At 46.3% G+C, this 21,906-nt stretch overlaps 1 protein-coding gene across 2 annotated transcripts; it reads right to left on the reverse strand.

The window, feature by feature from the left end:
• Positions 1–1,119: 1,119 nt before the first annotated feature.
• Positions 1,120–19,870, reverse strand: LOC140207069 (uncharacterized). 2 transcript variants are annotated; one of them, XM_072275389.1, is made up of 3 exons: positions 19,529–19,870; positions 18,652–18,867; positions 1,120–4,002 (listed from the first exon to the last, which is right to left on the reverse strand). In XM_072275389.1, exon 3 carries the CDS (start codon positions 3,583–3,585, stop codon positions 1,948–1,950), a length of 1,638 nt encoding a protein of 545 aa, XP_072131490.1. In that variant the 5' UTR covers positions 3,586–4,002; positions 18,652–18,867; positions 19,529–19,870; the 3' UTR covers positions 1,120–1,947. The 2 variants fall into 2 exon arrangements, with proteins under 2 accessions (XP_072131490.1, XP_072131489.1); XM_072275388.1 differs by having other exon boundaries at positions 18,652–18,870.
• Between the last annotated feature and the right edge of the window lie 2,036 nt (positions 19,871–21,906).

Here is a 21,906-nt window from a genome sequence, read left to right on the forward strand (position 1 = left end):
GTTTTCAGTTTTCGGAAATTCCCCTCCCCACCACATCCCCCCCCCCCCCACATCATTCTACTCTCCAGCGGGAACAGGCACAGAGACATAAAATACCATGAGCTGTGCTCTTGAGCGCCTTGTTAATAACCATCTGAAAGTCCAAACGAACAGCATCCACTGCCTCTCCTTTGTCTATTCCGCCTGTTATTTCATCAAAGAATTCCAATAGATTTGTCAGGCAAGATTTCTCCTGAGGAAAACCATGCCAACTTTGGCCGTACTTTATCATGCACTCCAAGTACCCTGAAACCTCATCGTTAATGGACTCCAACATCTTCCCACCTACTGAGGTCAGACTAACTGTCCTATAATTTCCTTTCTTATGCTGCTCTCCTCTCTTAAAGAATGGAGTGGCATTTGCAAATTTCTAGTTCACCATAAACATTCCCAAATCTAGTGATACTTGAAAGAGGATTACTCAATTGGCAAATATCATACACCAAAATCTTGTTTTAAAATACCAACTCATGAATGACCACCGTAACTTCATAAAGACAGCATAAATTTAAGCCTGATCCAGTTTTAGTCAAGATCTTACAAATTATATGATAATCAATACATTAGAAAAATTAGAAAAATATGTTGGCACGTCACCAAATGGTTAAGGCGTTCGTCTAGTGATTTGAAGGTCGCTAGCTCGATCCTTGGCTGAGGCAGCGTATGTGACCTTGAGCAAGGCACTTAAACACATATTGCTCTGCGACAACACTGGTGCCAAGCTGTATGGGTCCTAATGCCCCTCCTTTGAACAACATCGGTGGCGTGGAGACAGGAGACTTGCACCATGGGCAACCGCTGGTCTACCATACAACCTTGCCCATGTCTGCGTCCTGGAAACTTTCCAAGGCGCACATCCATAGTCACATGAGACTAATGGATGCCTATATAAAAATACATTACTACTAATAGGACAATCCATAATAACCATCCGGATATAATATTACAGGATAAACAAGCAGGAACAGCTCCCTCAACAGATATACCTATTCCCAACACAACAGGCATTGTTTGTTTCTCATCTGTCAGGCAACCGAATTCTTTTCTCTGTGAATCAGCAACCGAATGTTGCTACTCTGTCATCCGTTGTCACGCCCTGCCGCTGATTCCCTTCTCCTCATCATACGTTTTTACCCTGACCACCGTCCAGAGCCCCAAACTCTGCCCTGTGAGGACCCGCCTGTGGTTTCTGACCCAGCTCCGTTGAACATCCAACTAATGGTTTCCCATTCTGCTTTCAGTCTTCAGAGGATAGTGATGTTTTCTTACAGCCATTTAGAAGCAGGGGAAATGATCAATAATGTGGAAATGAACCCTGAATAAAGAGTTTAACTACCAATGTCATTCTTCCTCAGCTCAGAGATTTGAGGAGCAAAGAACATGTCAGACAGAACTGTGGTCAGCTCGTCTTCTTCTGTCTGCAGTAAATTCGAGGGATACCTCTTCACCCACAGAGTAGTGACTGTTTGGAACCCATCACCACAGGGAGAGCGAGAGATGAACAACAGGGGAGGCTTTAAAAGGACTGTCGTAGAACAGAATCACTGGCAGGGTCCAGGCGGCCTGAGTTGACTGTCGACTATACACTAAGTGTGTTATAAATTCACTAAGTATCTGAGATGGTTTAAAATAGAACTGATTTATTTGTCTCAGATCCATAATATTAAACTCCAGTCCCATTAAAGGTGAATATGCAGCAGAAGAAACTCCTCCCATGCCCAGTGACCAGGGTGCAGGACTGGGTGTGGTGAGCAGCAGCAATAATTGCAGAGTTCAGCACTGACAGTCACTCTCAAAATTGCGTTCAGCAACGGTGATGGACAAATATCCAGCATGCAGCTTATTTAAATTTTCTCCCCAGTGTGAACCCGGTAGGTTAGTTGTCCGAGTGAATCCCTTCCCACATTCTCAGCAGGTGAACGGCCTCCCCCCATTGTCAACTCGCTGATGCACATTCAGTTGATTTGACTGAGAATCTCTTCCCACGGTTTGAGCAGATGATCGGCCTCCCCCAGTATGAACTGACTGGTGTGCCAGTAGGGTGGATGACCGAGTGAATCCCTTCCCACAGGCTGAGCAGGTGAACGGCTTCTTCCCAGTGTGAACTCGCTGGTGTGCCAGCAGTTCGGATGACCGAATGAAACCTTTTCCACAGTCTGAGCAAGTGAATGACTTCTCCCCAGTGTGAACTCTCTGGTGTCTCAGTAGGTTGGATGACTGAGTGAATCTCTTCCCACAGACTGAGCAGGTGAACGGCCTCTCACCAGTGTGAACTGACTGGTGTGTCAGTAGGTGAGATGACAAAGTGAATCCTTTCCCACAGACTGAGCAGTTGAATGGCCTCTCCCCAGTGTGAATTCGCTGGTGTCTCCGAAGGTCGGATGATCGATGGAATTCCTTCCCACAGACTGAGCAGCTGAACGGCCTCTCCCCTGTGTGAATTCGCTGGTGCATCTGTAAGTGGTATAATCGATTGAATCCTTTGCCACAGTCGGAACAGATGAACAGCCTCTCCCCACTGTGAACTAGCTTGTGTCTCTGCAGGTATGATGATTGAGTAAATCCCTTCCCACATTCTGAGCAGGTGAACGGCTTCTCCCCAGTGTGAATTCTCTGATGTTCCTTCAGATGAGATGATCGAGTGAATCCCTTCCCACAGTCTGAGCAGGTAAATGGCCTCTCCCCTGTGTGAACTGACATGTGTGCTTTTAGGTTAGATAACCGAGTGAATCCCTTCCCACACAACAAACAGATGAATGGTCTCTCCCCAGTGTGAATTCTCTGATGTGCCTTCAGCTGAAAGGACCCAGTGAATCCCTTCCCACAGTCTGAACAGGTGAACGGCCTCTTTCCAGTGTGAACTGACTGGTGTCTCTGTAGGCTGGAAGAGTGAGTGAATCTCTTCCCACAGACTGAACAAGTGAACAGCTTCTCCCCAGCATGAACTGACTGGTGTTTCAGTAGGTGGGATGACTGAGTGAATTCCTTCCCACAGTCTGAGCAGGTGAACGACTTCTTGGTGTGAACTCTCTGATGTACCTTCAGTTGAGATGATCGAGTGAATCTCTTCCCACAGTCTGAGCAGGTGAATAACTTCCCCTTGGTGTGAACTCTCTGAAGTACCTTCAGTTGAGATGATCGAGTGAATCTCTTCCCATAGTCTGAACAGGTGAAAGGCCTCTCCCTGGTGTGAACTGACTTGTGTGCTTTTAGGTTAGATAACTGAGTGAATCCCTTCCCACACAACAAACAGATGAATACCCTCTCCCCAGTGTGAAGTCTCTGATGTGCTTTCAGCTGAAAGAACGAAGTGAATCCCTTCCCACAGTGTGAGCAGGTGAACTGTCTCTCCCCAGTGTGAACTCTCTGATGTTCCTTCATTTGAGATGATCGAGTGAATCCCTTCCCACAGCCTGAGCAGGCGAATGGCCACATTCCATTGTGAAGTGACTGGTGTCTCTGTAGGCTGGAAGAGTAAGTGAATCTCTTCCCACAGTCTGAGCAGGTGAGTGGCCTCTCCCCAGTGTGAACTCGCTGATGTGCCATTAGGTCAGATGAGCTGCCCCACAAATTGAGCAGAGTGACTGGACTCTCCTTACTGGTGTGTCCATAAGTGGGATGACCAAGTGAATCCCTTCCCACACACAGAACAGGTGAATGGCCTTGTCCCAGTGTGAACTCGCTGATGTACCTTCAGTTGAGATGACCAAGTGAATCTGTCCCCACAGTCGGAGCAGATGAACCCTGTGTAAAATGACGAGTATGCCAGTAGGTCAGATGACCGAGCGTGTCCCTTCCCAGTCTAAACAAGAAGGATCGACAAATAAATCCCTCCTCACAGTCTGAGCAGGAAGGACGAATGCATGAATACAACGTTCCACTTTTTAAATATCTGGGCAGACACAGCAAAACTGGTGTGTTGTGTTCGAGATTCCCGTAGACAAATTGCTTGTCGTTTTTAACCTGGAAAAAAAATTACAAAGTCCGTCAATGGGTGAAGGATAACATTTCAGATGCGATCACTTTAATCGCCAAAGTGTGATCTGACATCGCACTGTTACAGCGAGGGTCAACCCAAGTTGGAGAGAAAAATTATCTTCTAACTGGACATAGTGCTGGTATCTGGAATGGACATCAACTTCTCTGATGCTGTTCCTGTCTCTGTGAGAATGGGTGCAGAGGAGGTATCAGGGGTAAGTTTTTTTTTAACGCAGAGTGGTGAGTGCGTGGAATGGGCTACCGGTGATATTGGTGGAGGTGTATGCTATCGGATATTTTAAGAGACTCCTGGGCAGGTATATGGAGCTCAGAAAATTAGACGGCTATGGGTAACCCCAGGTAATTTCTCAGGTAAGAACATGTTCGGCTCAGCTTTATGGGCCGAGGGGCCTGTTTGTGCTGTAGGATACTTTTCTATGTTTCTGCCGTCTCCAATCTGTGACCTGGCTCAGTTTGACTCTCTCCATTGGTATTATTCCCTGTCCCCACTAAGATGCATGGGTGTCTGGCCCCACGGTAACTGACACAGTCTCACACAAATACCCTTTGTTAATCTACAGCTGCGATTTTCTTTTATATACTGTTCATTTAAAATGCCACATATTAAAGCCATGTAAAGATTTCCTGCTGAGATGAATGGTTGGTCCGCATAGCTGTTAAAAGGAAATAGAATGAATATTTCTATTATTTCAGGTTCTTGTCACAGAATTTGTCCTGTCTAGTTTGTGCTGAACTATTTAAACTGTCCACTCCCAGACCCCTACCATCCAGGTACCTATACATACCCTTAACATTGAAATCGAGCTCGCATGCACCACTTGATCTGGCTGCTCATTCCACACTCGCACGACCGTCTGTGTGATGAAGCTTCCCCTCACGTTCCCCTCAACGTTTCACATTTCATTCTTAACCCATAGTCTCTGTTTGTAGTCCCATCCAATCTCTGTGGTAAAAGCCAGCTTGCATTTACCTCATCTATAACCCTCATAATTTTGGTACACCTCTATCAAATCTCCCCTCAATCTTTTACGTCTGAGGAATAAAGTCCAGTTCAATCTCTCCTTATAACTCAAGTCCAGACCTGGCAAAATCCTTGCAAATTTCTTTCTGAACTCTTTCAACCTCTTTTACATCTTTCCTGTAGGTTCGTGACCAAAACTGCACACAATACTCCAAATTAGGCCTCAACAATGTCTTGTACAACGTCAACATAACATCCATCTCCTTTACTCAGTACTCTGGTTTATGAAGGCCAATGTGCCAAAATCTTTCTGGCCGTCCCTATCGAACTGTGACACTACTTTGAGTGAATTATAGACATGTATTACCAGATCTCTTTCTTCAACAACACTCCTCCATGCCCTATCAGTCACTGAGTTAGACTTACACTGGTAGGTCCTAGCAATGTGCAAAACCTCGAACTTGTCTGCTTTAAATTCCATCTTCCATTTCTCAGGCCATTTTACCAGCTGGTCCAGATCACACTGCAAGCCATGATAGTCATCCTCACTGCCCACTACACCCCCAATCTTGGTGTCATCCACAAGTGTGCTGATCTAGTTAACCATGTTATCATCCAGATATCTGACATAGATGACAAACAGCAACAGATCCAGCACCGATCCCTGTGGTACACCACTAGTCACAGGTCTCCAGTCAGAGAGGCAAGCATCGACTTCTCCCAAAACCTCTGACTCATCCAATTTACTATCTCATTTTGAATGCTGAGTGACTGAACCTTCTTGACCTCCCATATGAGACTTTGTCAAGTGCCTTGCTGAAGTCCTTGTAGACAACATCCGCTGACTTGCCTTCTTCCACTTTCCTGATAACATCCTCGTGAGACTCGATGTTTGATTAGACATGACTACCATGCACAAGCCCATGCTGCCAACTTAATCAGTCCACATCTATCTAAATACTTATGTAGGGTTATTAACTGTAATGTTAACAATTAAGGCTGACAAAATGGCGTCTCTGTAGCGTTGTGATGAAATAGCTTCTTTGTAATGTTACCTAGTGATGTAATGGGTCACTGCAACTGAAATGCTTGCGTTATAACTGCAGATAAGGGGGATACTAACCAATAGAGTGTTTGTTATATTATCTTGTATGTGTGAGCTGAGCTAGTTCGCGGTCTTTTCGGGAGGCGAGCAAAGAGGACGGATGTATGCACAGCGGCTGGCATCCCAGGACGGCGGCTATCGGGGTTCGGCGTTTCAGATGGTGGCCGGAGGCTCGGATGGTCATTGTGGATGGAACCGGTGGTGTGAGCTCCACCGTATTAAAATCTTTTGGGCACAAAACTGATAAATGTACAGATTTGGTGCCTTTATTTTATCTGTTTCTACTAACCCACCACTAAGAAATAACTATAGAGTCCAATCATTTACTCGCACATTGTGCATTGTTTGATATTTTGTGTTGTTGGCTTGTACTGGGGTGCATCACTCCATATCCACACCAAAGCAAAATCCTTGTGAATTTTCTCTGAACTCTTTCAACTGCTTTTACATCTTCCTGTTTGTTGGTGACCAAAACTGCACCCAATACTACAAATTAGGCCTCACCAGTGTTTTGTACAATATCAACATAAATCCATCTCCTGTACTTAGTACTTTGGTTTATGAAGGCCAATGTGCCAAAATCTTTCTTCCCATCTCTATCTACCTGTGATACCACTTTGAGTGAAATATAGACCTGTATTCCCAGACGTAAACATGAGGAATTTTGCAGATGCTGGAAATTCAAGCAACACACATCAAAGTTACTGGGTAACGCAGCAGGCCAGGGAGCATCTCTAGGAAGAGATAGAGTCGACGTTTCAGGCCGAGACCCTTCGTCAGGTCTGTATTCCCAGATCTCTTCCTTCAACAACACTCCTCAGTGCCCTACCAATCACTGTGTAAGACCTACACTAGTAGGTCCTACCAAAGTTCAACAACTCGCACTAGTAAGCATTAAATTCCATTTTCCATTTCTCAAGCCATTTTTCCAGCTGGTCCAGTTCGCACTGCAAGTTAAGATAGTCTTCTCGCAGTACGCTAAACCCCCATTCTTGGTTTCACCCACAAATTTGCTGATCCAGTTAACCATGTTATCAACCAGATTACTGACATAGATGACAAACAACAACAGATACAGCACTGATCCCTATGTCACATCACTAGTCACAGGCCTCCAGTCAGAGAGGCAACCATCTGCAACCACACTCTAGCTTCTCACAAATTCAGTGTCTCACCCAATTTAATATTTCATCTTGAATGCTGAATGACTGAACCTTCTTGACCCACCTTCCATATGAGACTTTGCCAAGTGCCTTGCTAAAGTCCATGTAGAAAACATCAACTGCCTTGCCTTCATCCACTTTCCTGATAATTTCCTCGATAACCTCTATAAAGTTGGTTAGACATGACCTACCATGCACAAAGACATGTTGCCTATCCTTAATCAGTCCACATCTATCCAAATACTTACATATCCGGTTCCTGCTCATATGTTCCAATAACTTTCCAACTACTGATGTCAAGCTCACCGATGTACTATTTCGTAGTTTATTTTTAGAACGTTTCTTGAACAACGGAACAACATTGGCTATCCTCCAATCCTCCAGTCCCTCGCCTGTCACTAAGTTTGATTTAAATATCTGTGCTTGGTCTCCATAAATTTCTGCACTTGTCTTCTGCAGGGTCCCAGGGAACAACTTGTCAGGCTCTGGGGATTTATCCACGCTAATTTGCCTTAAGACAGCAAACACCTCCACCTCTGTAATCTGTACAGGGTCCATGAAGTTGATGCTGCTTTGCCTCACTTCTATAGACTCTGTAACCGTCTCCTGAGTAAATACAGGTGCAAAAGTAATATTTAAAATCTCTCCCATCTCTCTTGCCTCCTCGTATAGATTACCATTTTGATCTTCCAGAGTGGGCATATTTCTGTAATGATCTTCTCCATATTTCTATTGCAGAGAAGCTGCCCAAAACTTGATTGGAAGGGGAAACTTGTACGAATACAATGGAGCAGCAATGGCTGGAGTTTCTGGGAACAATGCGGGAAGTGAGTGATAGATACATCCCAAAGGGGTGGAAGATTTGGAAAGGCAGGAGGACATAGCTGTGGCTAAAATGAGAAGCCAAAGCCAACATAAAAGCTAAAGAGAGGACAAATAAAAGAGCAAAAAACATTTGGAAGCTTTTCGGAACCAATGGAAGACAACTAAAAATGTCGGATGAGCTCAAGCTTAGAATTATGATATTGTAGTCATTAATGTGTCTTGGTTGCACCCAACAGACTGAGGCATTTTCTCATAGTCCAGTCCATAAAGTCCGTGTTCCGGTTCATGGTCTGGTCTATGGTTCCTTGTTCCGGGGTTTCCGGTTTTCCCCAGTTCCTGCTGTGGGCACATGATTCTCATTTTGGGAGTGAGACATAAATACCTCTGCAAAACAGGAATTCCCTGCTGGACTGTTCTGTTCCCCTCCTTGACTTTTCCTCCTCGCCTGACTCTCTGCCTGGATACCTCACCTGACTCTCTGCCTGGATAACTCGCCTGACTCTCTGCCTGCTCAGCAAGCCTGGAGACCCCGCCTGTATCGCTTAAGTATTACCGCCGGAACAAGACCAGAGCCTTGTTAAGTCAAGATAAGGCACTTTATTTCGTTGTGTGGAAATGTTTCTCTGTGTCCACGCCTTCGCTAGGTAGGTCCGGTCGTTTGCCGCTACTTAGTGTTGACAACTGTCTCTGTGTCCTCGCCTTCGCTAGGTGGGTCCGGCTATTTGCTGCCAATTTGTGTGGAAATCTGTTTCAGTGTTCAGTGTTATGTGTATGAGTCCCAGCCCTTCGTCCTGTTCCCAAGGAGGGATCCCGGCTCTGTGTTCCATGCTCTCGTCTCCCCTAGTCCAAGGCTCCATGCTCCCATCTCTTTTAGTCCAAGGCTCCATGCTCCTGAATGTCCTCGTCCAGTGCGTGCCTAGTCCAGTCCTATCCGAGTCCTGTCCATGTGCCTTTACCTGTCCTTGTGTCTCGCCCTACCCAGGAGTTCCTCACCCAAGCCATGTCCAGTCCTGTAGCCTCGTCTTGTCTTCGCCTAGTTCTGGAGTCCGAGCCTGAGTCAAATCCCAGGTTCTGGGTCCTTGCTCGGTCTCTGGCTCGGAGTTGATACCCAAGCCTCGAAGTACCCTAGCCTCAAGAGCAAGACCCCAGCCTCAAGCCTCAAGACCAAGACTCCAGCCTCAAGCCACAAGACCCTAAGCCTGTCTCCAGGTTCAAGCCTCAAGACATCAAGCCTGTCTCCAAGCCTCAAGCCTCAAGTCCCCAAGCCTGTATCCAAGCCTCAAGCCTCAAGTCCCCAAGCCTGTCTTCAAGCCTCAGGTTTCAAGACCCCAGCGTCCAGTCCTGCAGTCATGTCATGTCCATGCCTGGTTCTGGGGCCCGAGCCCGAGGCACGACCCAGGTTCTGGGTCCTTGTACAGTCTCTGGCTCGGGGTCCAAACCCAAGTCTGCATTCTTGTCCCTGCTCCTTGCCTGTATCCTGTCACGTCCCTACTCTAGTCAAGTGCTGTTCCTTGTACTTCAACGTCTGTGTCTTGCATTTGGGTCTGTTCCCAACTGTGACACATTTAGAGGAACAAAATATCCGGGGCCTCAATATCTCTTGAAAACCAATGTTCCCTGCACCAGTTACCTTTCAACTTTTATTTTGGCAGGCACATACAAACTTGACACCCTCAGAATTTCACTTCTGAAGACCTCCCACTTACCAAGTACTCCTTTGCCAGAAAACAGCCTGTCCCAATCCACACTTGTCAGATGCTTTCCGATACCATCAAATTGACCTTTTTCCAATTTATAATCTCACCCCGTGGTCCAGAGCTCTCCTTTTCCATATTTATGTGTAATCTCATTGCATTATGCACATTTGGATAGCGGTAACAGGATCGATCCGAGTCGGCAGGGATTTATGAAGGGGAAATTATGCTTCACTAATCTTCTGGAATTTTCTGACGATGTAACTGTGAAAATGGACACGGGAGAGCCAGTGGACGTAAAGTACCTGGACTTTCAGAAAGCCTTTGATAAGGTCCCACATAGGGGATTAGTGGGCAAAATTAGATCACATGGTTTTGGGTGTAGACTACTGACATGGATAGAAAATTGGTTGGCTAACAGGAAACAAAGAGTAGGGATTAACAGGTCCCTTTCAGAATGGCAGGCGGTGACTAGTGGGGTACTGCAAGTCTTGGTGCTGGGACCGCAGCTATTTACAATATATATTAATGATTTAGATGAAGGGATTAAAAGTAACATTAGCAAATTTGCAAATAACACAAATCTGGGTGGCAGTGTGGAATGTGAGGGGGAGGTTATGATAGGTTAAGTGAGTGGGCAGATGTAAGGCAGATGCAGTTTAATATGGATAAATGTGAGGTTATCCACTTTGGTGGCAAGAACAGGAAGGCAGATTACTATCTGAATGGTGTCAAGTTAGAAAAAGGGGAAGCATAACGAGATCTAAGTGTCCTTGTTCATCAGTCACTGAAAGTAAGCATGCAGATACAGCTTACTGTGAAAAAAGCTAATGGCATCTTGGCCTTCATAACGAGGGGAGTTGTGTAGGAGCGAAGAGATCCTCTTGTTGTTGTACAGCGCCCTGGTGAGACCACACCTGGAGTACTGTGTACAGTTTCGGTCTCCGAATTTGTGGAAGGACATTCTTGTTACTGAGGGACTGCAGCGTAGGTTATCAAGTGTAATTCCCTGGATGGCGGGACTTTCATATGTTGAAAGATTGGATCGACTGGGCTTGTATACACTGGAATGTAGAAGGATAAGAGGGGATCTGATTGAAACATGTAAGATTATTAAGGGATTTGGACACGCTGGAGGCAGGAAGCATGTTCCCGATGTTGCGGGAGTCCAGAACCAAATGGCACAGTTTGAGAATAAGGAGTAGACAATTTAGAACGGAGTTGAGGAAAACTTTTTTTTCACCCAGAGATCTGTGGATCTGTGGAATGCTCTGCCTCAGAAAGCAGTGGAGGCCAATTCTCTGGATGCTTTCAAGAAAGAGTTAGATGGAGCTGTTAATGATAGTGGAGTCAAGGGATTTGGCAAGAAGGCAGGGGCTGGGTACTGATTGTGGATGATCAGCCATGATCACAATGAATAGCGGTGCTGGCTCGAAGGGCCGAATGGCCTACTCCTGCACCTATTGTCTATTGATGCTTACCAAAAGCTCCAACACATCTTCCTTCTTAATATCTACATGCTCAAGTTTTTCAGTCTGCTGCAAGTCATCACTACAATCACAAAGATCCTTTTCCATAGTGAATACTGAAGGTATTCATAAAGTACCTTTGCTATTTCTTCCGGTTCCATACATACTTTCCCACTGTCACAGTTGATAGGTCCTATTCTTTCATGTCTTGTCCTCTTGCTCTTCACATACTTGTAGAATGCCTTTCAGTTTTCTTTAATCCTGCCCACCAAGGCCTTCTCATGGCCCCTTCTGGCTCTCTAATTTCCTTCTTAAGCTCCTTCCTGTTAGCCTTATAATCTTCTAGATCCCTAACAGTACATAGGTCTCTGAACCTTTTGTCAGCTTTTCTTTTCTTCTTGACTAGATTTATTACAGCCTTTGTACACCACGGTTCCTGTACCCTAACATAACTTCCCTGTCTCATTGGAGCGTACCTGTGCAGAATTCCACACAACTACTGTATCCCCTGAACATTTGCCACATTTCTTCAGCACTTTTCCCTGAGAACATCTGTTCCCAATTTAAGCTTCCAATTTCCTGCCTGATAGCCTCACAATTCTCCTTACTCCAATTAAACGCCTTTATAACTTGTCTGTTCCTATCTCTCTCCAATGCTATTGTAAAGGAGATAGAATTATGATCACTATCTCCAAAATGCTGTCCCACTGAGAGATCTGACACCTGACCAGGTTCATTTCCCAATACCAAATCAAGTACAGTCTCTCCTCTTGTAGGCTTTTCTACATATTGTGTCACGAAACCTTCCTGGATACACCTAACAAACTCTACCCCATCTAAACCCCTTGCTCTAGGGAGATGCCAATGGGTATTTGGAAAATTATACTCTCCCATCACGACAACTCTGTTATTATTACACGTTTCCAAGATCTGCTTCCCTATCTGCTCCTCGATATCCCTGTTACTATTGGGCGGTTTATTAAAAACACCCAGTCAAGTTATTGACCTCTTCCTGTTCCTAACCTCCACCAACAGAGACTCCGTAGACAATCCCTCTTTTACCAACTTCTCCACCTTTTCTGCAGCCGTGACACTATCTCCAATCAACAGTCCCACGTCCCCACCTCTTTTGCCTCCTTCCCTGTCCTTTCTGAAACATCTAAAACCCGGCACTTGAAGTAACCATTCCTGTCCCTGAGCCATCCAAGTCTCTGTAATGGTCACCACGTCATATTTCCAAGTACTGATCCACGCGCTAAGCTCATCCGTTTTGTTCACAATTCTCCTTGCGTTAAAATAGATACATCTCAAAACATCGGTCTGAGCACGTCCCTTCTCTATCACCTGCCTATCCTCCCTCACACACTGTCTCCAAGCTTTCTCCATTTGTGAGCCAACCGCCTCTTCCCCAGTCTCTTCAGTTCGGTCTCGCCCCCCCCCCCAACAATTCTAGTTTAAACTCTCCTCAGTATCCTTAGCAAACCTCCCCTCCAGGATATTGGACCACTGGAATTAAAGTGCAACCCATTCTTTTTGTACAGGTCACAGCTGCCCCAAAAGAGGTCCCAATGATCCAGAAATCTGAAACCCTGCCCCCTGCTCCAATCCCTCAGCCAGGATTTATCCTCCACCTCATGCTATACCCATACTCCCCGTACTCCACTTAAACGCTTTTCTAACTTGTCTGTTCCTATCTCTGCTAATGTTGAGAGATAGGAACATGTCATCTAATCCAGGCAATATCCTGGTAAACCTCTTCTGCACCCTCTCCAAAGCCTCAAAATGCTTCCCAGAATGGGTCGACCAGAACTGTATGATATACTCCAGATGTGGTCTAACTAGAATTTTATAAATTTGCAACACAACTTCCTGACTTCTGAACTCAATGCCTCGAATAATAAAATTAAGCATGCGTAGTAAATAATAAAGTCAATATGTGTAGTCACTTCCAGGGAACAATGAACTGGGGCTCCAAGATCCCCGTGCTCATCGACAATCCAAAGGGTCTTGCATTTTTTTCAAACTACCGAGGTCCCAAGATGATCATCACTACTCAGATCTCACTGAGATGTGTGGAATGGGCTGCCGGCGGCGGTGGTGGAGGCGGAAACGATAGGGTCCTTTAAGAGACTCCTGGATGGCTGCATGGAGCTGAGGAAAATAGAGGGCTATGTGTAAAGTCTAGGTACTTCTAAGATAGGAACATGATTGGCACAGCTTTGCGGGCCGAAGGGCCTGTATTGTGCTGTATGCTTTTCTATGTTTCTATGTATCCACGTTTTCTCAGGTCCTGTTGAATTTATTGCCAAGTGCACAAGTACGGGAAGGTACAGGTACAGAGAAACACTGACTTGCAGCAGCATCACAGACACGTGCATTCAGATAACACATGGAACATCAATTATAAAATTCTCTGTCAGCAACAATATTAAAATATCGGTTTTGTGTCATTAACGATACATAATTCTACATTATTTGTCGATAACAGACTTGGATATGTTGAATTTGCCCTCTCAGCTAAATTGATGACCGTTTGGGAACAATTGGCCTCAAACACCGATGGTTACAACACCCGCTGGGAAATCCTGCAGGCCGAAGAAGGGGCCCGTTATTCCTCTTCTTTAAACACACAGATAACAGGAACAGGAGCAGGCCACTCGGCCCCTCCAGCCGGTCCTGTCATTGAATATTAGATAGCCCAGGAAATTACAAACCAGTGAGTCTTACTCCAGTAGTTGGTAAGTTGATGGAACCGATCCTGAGAAGTAGGACTTAGAACATTTGGAAAGGCATAATATGATTAGGAATAGTCAGCATGGTTTTGTGAAAGGCAGGTCGTGCCTTAGGGCCTGATTGATTTTTTTTTTTGAGGATGTGACTAAACACATTGATGAAGGTAGAGAAGTAGATATAGTGTAAATGGATTTCAGCAAGGCATCAGATAAGGTACCCCATGCAAGTCTTATTGAGAAAGTAAGGAGGCATGGAATCCAAGAGGATATTGTTTTGTGGATTCAGAACTAGCTTTCCCACAGAAGGCAAAGAGTGGTTGCAAACGTGTCATATTCTGCATGGAGGTCCGTGACCAGTGGTGTGCCTCATCAATCTGTTCTGGGTCCCAGCTCTTCGTGATATTTATAAATGACCTGGATGAGGACGTGGAGGCCCGGACGCACATCGGGATTTGACGTCACTAGTCCGGTATTTTACGTCATAAACGCGCTGCCCGGCCCGCGCTCAGACGGGTTTAACGGTTTGTACTACTGTACTCAATTTAGCTCAGTCCCTCCGCCGCTGTCAACAGAGTATTTACGAGCTACGTTATTCCCAGTGATGCAAATAGAAGTCAATCACTTCTTTACCCCTAATAGCGGAGGTGGGCCAGTCGAGAGGGCGTTACCACCACTGACGATGTCTCCCGCTTCGGCTCCAAAATCCCCCTTAAAGCGGAACAAAACACAGAGCAAATGTCACGGTATTTGATTTATTTCAATTTCCCCTGAGAGAAATTAGGGGCGTTTGTGATGAGTCTCTGTGGCCGGAGAATGATGTATAGCTGAGAGGTAGGAGGAGACCGCTCCGCCCGTTGGATTGATGCCAGTTTCCCGGGGAGGGAGGATTCCCAGCAGAGGGGGGTGGGGTGGATTTTATTGAAAGGATAACGGTGATGTGAGAGGGAGCGGACAGGATGTTTCTCACGGTGGGAACAGGAGGGGCTCATTTGTGGAAATGTCTGAGCCCACGGTGGTGGCGAGCAGAGGGATTCACCACATTGGGGGCAAACACCGACAGACTGTTGAGCTGGAGATGGGGTCAATGGTCCAGACAAATTGAGGATAGGTGTGGTGTTGGGCGGGGGGGCAAGAATGGACCAGTCCGGGGTCTTATTAGATAAATCTCTCTGAACTTCCACACTGCCAAGAGTCTTACCATTAATACTATATTCTGCCATCATATTTCACCTACCAAAATGAAGTACCTCACACTTCTCTGGGTTGAACGCCATCTGCCACTTCTCAGCCCAGTTTTGCAACCTATCGATGACCCACTGTAACCTCTGATAGCCCTCCACACTATCCACAACATCCCCAACCTTTGTGTCAACAGCAAATTTACCGGCTCTAGGCTCTAGGCTCCGGCCTCTCCGGTTCAGAGGCCGGTTTTAGCTTTGCAACGGAGCCCGAGCTGTGGGATCGGTTACTTGCGGTTCCCAGAGCTGGGTGGTGGTTTGGGGTGAAGGGGATCTGCCTGTGTGTGGGTAGAAGTTATGGGTGGATTTCTGGGTGTTAGGTAAGTTGGGGGAAGGGCGTGGGACTGTAGACTTTGGTGGGGAGAATGTGAGTTGATTGGTAGTTCCATCACCTAGGGAAAATTAAGTTGTAAACTAGGGAGGATCTAGTCCATTGGATCAGACGGGATATGTGTCCTTTCAGGAACCAACAATTCACTTTTCACCTTAATTACTGTCGCATCTTGTTATTAACATTGTGTTTGTTACAGAGCCCCAGAATCTCAGGTCTCGAAACAGCTGTAACCGTCATGGGCTGCGACTGCAGATTAGGAAGTGGGGTGGGGTATAAGTGACCTCTGCATTAGAGTGGGACAGGGATTTGAACAGCGTCCTGTGAGATGTAAATGTCCTCACAGTGGGTTCGGATCTGGCGGAATATCTGGAGTTGGCAAAGTGAACGTGAGCAGGGTAGTGTCATGGTCCGGTCCAAGAAGTCTGCATTCCGGTTCACGGTCCGGTCTTTCGATTCCTTATTCTGGGTTTCCCTGTGTTCTCTTGTTCCTTTGGGTGCCTTAATTGAGGCACCTGATTCCCGTTTTGGGCTGGCACATAAATACCTCTCAAACCAAGTTTCCCTGCTGGACTGTTCCCTTCCTCTTCCTTCTGCAGCCTCGCCTGCATGCCTGTCAAGTTCAACTGCCGGAGTGAGACAGGAGCCTTGCCACGCCAAGATAAGAAACTATCTACCGTTGAGTTTGGAACTATCTCTTTGTGTCCCCGTTTTCAGTGTCCATGTCAAAGAAGAGTCCTAGCCCTAGGTCCTGTTCCTAAGGAGGGATCCTGACACTGTGTAAGGCCCTGGCCCTAAGTCCTGTTTCCAAGGAGGGGTCCCGGCTCTGTGTTCTGTGTTCCTGTGTTCCACGTCCCAGGTGCCATGTTCCAGTCCTGTCCAAGTCAAGGCTTTGTGTTCTCGTCCAGTCCAGGAGTCCCTCGTCCAGTCCAGGAGTACCTTGGCAGTTCCCTGGGCAAGTGGCCTCGGTAGTCATCCTGGCCTCGTGTCCTAGAAAGCATCCCGGCCCTACGTCCTAGAAAGAGTCCCGGCCTTGCGCTCCAAGGAGGAGTCCCGGCTCTGCACCCAACAAGCCGAATCCAAGAACCGAGCCAAACCTAGTCCAAGATCCACGTCCTTCCCTGGAGTACCTCGGCCTGCCCAAAAATACCTCGTCCAGTACACATCCAAGGCTCTGAGTGTCCAGTCCACATCCAAGGCTCTGAGCGTTCAGTTTAAGACTAAGGCTCTGTGTTCCTGTGTTCCAAGATCAATTCCAGACGTCGTGTTCCAACCCTGTCCAAATCTGAGGTTCGTGTCCTCATCTAGTTCCGCTTCCTCGCCCCACCCAGGAGTTCCTCGCCCAGCCCGCTGCTGTGGTAACTCGTCCTGTGCTGGAGTACCACGTCCTGTCCTGTAGCCACGTCCTGTCATTTCCAAGATCCTAGTCCCGAGTCCTAGCCTGGACCCGGGTTCCGGTTCTGAGTCAAGACCCAGATTCCATGTCCTTGTCCATGCTCTGGTTTCGGAGTTCCGTGTTCCTATGCCAGGCTCCTCGTCCTTATTTTCCCATCCGGGTCCCATGTTTCTAGTCCACGTCCTAGCCCAGGGCCCGAATCCTAGTCTCGTCCAGCGCCTGTGTCAATGTCCAGCGTCGTTTCTTCCTGACTCACCTTGCTATCTCGATTAACCTAGTCCTGTTACTTCATTGTTTGTGTCTTGCATTTATCTCCGCTTCCGCCATCAACGTCCCCCTTTTAACAGGTAGGGAATAAGAAGAGAGTGTTTAAACTGGGAAAACATAGTCACCAGTACTGGAACTCTTTAGCAGATCATTTCAGTTGTTTATTTTATGATCTTGCAGATACTGACTGAAGAAAGAGGGCTGTTCAGGAAGAGCGTGAGCCCGGAGGGTACGCGGATGTGAGTAAGTCAGACAGGGACAGCGTCTGTGTTGTGGTTTCCTATGCAATGGTGATAAGCCATTTTCTCAAGTGAGGAGTTCGTTGCTTAAGTTAAAGGTCAGGAGCTCCAGGGTTGTGACTTCGGGATTTCTACCCGTGCCACGTGACAGTGAGGCCAGGAGTAGGAAGATTATACAGTTTAATACATGGCAAAGGAGTTCGTGTGGGAGGGAGGGCATAAGATGATTCGATCATTGGGCTCTCTTCCAGGAAAGGTGGGACCGGTACAGAATATATCCACGTACTTGGCCTCCACCGCAGTAGACTCGCTACTCTCTGGCTCAATAAAAATCATCCTTACCTCTGCTCTAAAAAGTCACTCCTCAATTTTGCGGGTGTGCCTGCTAGTTCTGGATACCCCACCATAAGAGACATCCACCCTGTCTAGTCCTTTCAACATTTGGTGGGTTTCAATAAGATTCTCCACGCGTTGCTATAAACTCCAGTGACTACAAGTGCATAGCTGCCAAACGCTGCTTAAATGTTAACAGCGCCATTGCAGGAATCATCCTCGTCAACCCTCTCCAATGACAAAACATCCTTTCTAATATATTCGGCCCAAAACTGTTGACATTACTCCAAGTGCGGCCAGCCTAGTGTCTTATAAGGGCTCAGTTTTAACTCCTTGCTTTTATATTCTATTCCCCCTGAAATAAATGCCAACATTGCATTTCCCTTCTTTACTCGACCTGGAAATTAATGTTTTGGGAGTCCTGCACGAGGACTCCTAATTCCGTCTGCTACTCTACTGTTTGAACATATTCCTCCATGTATCGAAGCCTTGAACAGAATCAAAGACTTTGCTTCTACATGGCATTGATTAGATCAGCTCGATACAGCTACAATAAACAGTTTCAAAGAGAATACAACATAAATTCATTTGAAATGACAAGTTTTGGAAACGGAACTCGTGTTGGCTAAACAGCTTTTCACACGCTTGCTTTGAAATTGTAACCGCTGGTTGCAGAAGAGTTTTTAATCTTGATATAAACTGTGGAAAATCTGACACGTACAGACGGAAAACTGCAGGATCACTAACACCGCCACCACCAGAGGAGCGTTACAATGGATCTGATGACTTCTTATTCACTGATCCGAAACACAGATAACGTGCTGATCGGAAATAAAGATCAGAAGCTGAATTAGTCTCACCTCAATTCACCAAGAATGTTCTGTCTCCGTCTGGATATATTTTTCTTCCAATTTCTTACCAGAAAACCAAGCGAAGGATATTTAGTAGCTGTGGGGGAGGGGCCGGTGTTGCTGTTCTGTGAGACTGACAGCGCGATTTCTCTGTTTGCCAACTGCTCCCTATCCGCAGGGCGGATTCCGTCACGCAGACATTCCTCGGAGCAGGGAGCGGCTTCTCTGCTGAAACCAAACAAACTAGTTCTACATTCCACTTCAACTGTGCACAAAACTCGTTTAATATTGTATTTAAGCATTTCTGTTACGGAAAAAAAATGATCTCCCTATGATATAGAAAAGAAAGTTCCCCAATGTCTACAATCTGAATGACTACTTGTTACAACTGCTAGCAGACTTTGTGAGATTCCAGTACTTAATTTTACTTCAAACTCCCATATTTGCAGTTTAAATATCATTGTTAGGATTTAATTAAATAAATCGATCAGCGGCATTCTCCACTGCGACGTCTCGATCAGTAAAACAGTAAAATGTCACGGTCCCTCTGGTATTCTGAGTCCCCTTCAGCTCTTCTGTTGTAGTTGTCATCGGGTCCTACTGTGTGTGTGTGTGTGTGTGAGAGAGAGAGAGAGAGAGAGAGGGGGGGGGGGTGGGGGGAGAGGGAGAGGGAGAAATAGGAGAAGGGATCCTGCCCTGGCCCGTGGGACATTTTAGATATCACTATCCGTGCGCGAGTTTCTTTTAACGCAGTTGGTCAACAATTAATTGGCTGAAGGTGTCAGAGCTCCCTTCTCCCCTTGTATTCCCTCCCGCTCCCGACAAAAGCCGAACCCCGCTGTACACGCTCACGGATTTGCAGAATCGGAGACAACATTTGCAGTACCTCTGATGTTGAAACCGGAGGGAGTTCAGTGCGGTCCCGGATGAGAAATGCGCCGACCCTGCGCCGGAATTCAGTCTGCGCTGCTGCTCCCGACCCTATTCGGTTATAGAGTGTCCGTCGCTCATTACAGACAGACAGGTCCGGATGAGCCGTGGTTAATGAGGCAGTCCGCAGTTCTGGTCCCACACCTCCTCCCCAGCCTGGTACAGGTCGGTCAGCGGGAGAGAGGAGAGAGGACTAAGACAAATGCAGCAAACACAGACTGAATTACAGAGGCTGTATGAATGTTCCCTCGCGTTCCCAAATAGTTTCTGTCTGGATTTCCGTGTAGATCTCACTTTTCCTCCTTATTTTTCTGACGCAACCAGCGGGGCGAAGCTTCTCCGTTTTATTCAGCCAGTCCCAGGCTGTGAATTTGATCCAGCCGGGTTGAGGGCTCCACCCTGTGTATGAACGGGGCTGTCCGGCTCAGGGCGAGTTTCAGCTCAAACACTTTGATCAAATAAGCTACACCTACTTCGGGATCAAATTATTTAAGACGTGACAGATCGGGAGGGGTTAATATAGGAGGGGCAGCGTTACCAGTACGAGAAAATGTCATGGCAGTGCTCCGCCAGGACAGACTGTAGAACTTCACTAGTGAGGCGTTGTAAGACCATAAGACCATAAGACAAAGGAGCAGAAGTCGGTCATTCGGTCCATCGAGTCTGCTTCGCCATTTTGTCATGAGCTGATCCATTCTCCCATTTGGTCCCACTCCTCCGCCTTCTCACCATAACCGTTGATGCCCTGGCTACTCAGATACCTATCAATCTCTGCCTTAAATACACCCAATGACTTGGCCTCCACTGCCGCCCGTGGCAACAAATTCCATAGATTCACCACCCTCTGGCTAAAATAATTTCTTCGCATTTCTGTTCTGAATGGGCGCCCTTCAATCCTTAAGTCATGCCCTCTCGTACTAGACTCCCCCATCATGGGAAACAACTTTGCCACATCCACTCTGTCCATGCCTTTCAACATTCGAAATGTTTCTCTGAGGTCTCCCCTCATTCCTCTAAACTCCAAGGAATACAGTCCAAGAGCGGACAAACGTTCCTCATATGTTAACCCTCTCATTCCCGGAATCATTCTAGTGAATCTTCTCTGTACCCTCTCCAACGTCAGCACATCCTTTCTTAAATAAGGAGACCAAAACTGCCCACAGTACTCCAAGTGAGGTCTCACCAGCGCCTTATAGAGCCTCAACATCACATCCCTGCTGCTATACTCTATTCCTCTAGAAATGAAGCCAACATTGCATTCGCCTTCTTCACCAGCGACTCAGCCTGGAGGTTATGTGTGGAACTCAGTAATAAGAAAGGTGGTCATGTTAACAGGGCTCTAATACAAACGTCCCAACAGTCTTAGGGATTTAGAGGAACACATTTGTAAGATTGCAGACCTTTGCAAGAAACTTAAATTTGTTATAGTAGGTGATTTTAACTTCCAAATAATTACTGGGAATCCCACACTGTAAATGGACTAGGTGGGATAGAGTTTGTCAAGCGCGTCGAAGAACGTTTCCTTCATCAGTACACAGAGGTTCCAATAAGCGAGCCTGCGATATTGAATCTGCTATTAAAGAATGAGGCAGCGCAGGGGACAGAAGATTGTGTATAGGAACACTCTGCAGCCAGTGACAATGATGCCCATAATTTCAAAGTAAGTATGTAAAATGTTAGATCCGACAGGTGGCTTGAGATTCTAAATTGAAAAAAAAAAAACAATTTTGATGGTATCGGAAAGGATCTGGCAGGTATGGATTGCGACAGGTGGCTTTCTGGCAAAAATATAATTGGAAGCTGTGAGACCTTCGAAAACGACATGTTTACACTACAAACATGCAAGTGCAGATCAGAATAAAAGGTAAGGATAACATGTGCAGGAACCCTGATTTTCAAGAGATATTGAGGCGCAGGTTAAAAGAAGAAAGCAGATAATGGCAAGTCGGATCACATGCGGTCCTTATGTAGTGCAAGAGAAAGTACAAGTGCAAGAGAAAGCTCAAGAAAGAAATCCGGGAGGCTGCAAGAAGGCAGAAGTTCCTCTAGTAGATAAGATGAAGGAGAATCACTGAGGAATCGACAGGCATGTTCAGAGCAAACGGATCGCAAGGGATAAAATTGGACCTCTTGAAGACCAGAGTGATAATCCATCTGTGGAGCCAAAAGAGTTGTCGAACACCTAAAATGAATTATTTGCATCTGCATTTCATCGGGGCACGGAAGCAGAGCCTATGGAAGCGAGGCAAAGCGGTATCAATTTCATGAACCATGAACAGATTACAGAGGAGGAAGCGTTTGCCACCTTGAGGCAAATCAGAAAGGATAAATCTC

Source organism: Mobula birostris, chromosome 13, assembly GCF_030028105.1.
Source record: "Mobula birostris isolate sMobBir1 chromosome 13, sMobBir1.hap1, whole genome shotgun sequence".
Taxonomy (NCBI): Eukaryota; Metazoa; Chordata; class Chondrichthyes; order Myliobatiformes; family Myliobatidae; genus Mobula; species Mobula birostris.

Bases quoted from the DNA above. Each gene is read 5' to 3' on its own strand.
- LOC140207069 (XM_072275389.1), bottom strand. From the start codon at position 3,585: ATGGCACATCAGCGAGTTCACACTGGGGAGAGGCCACTCACCTGCTCA.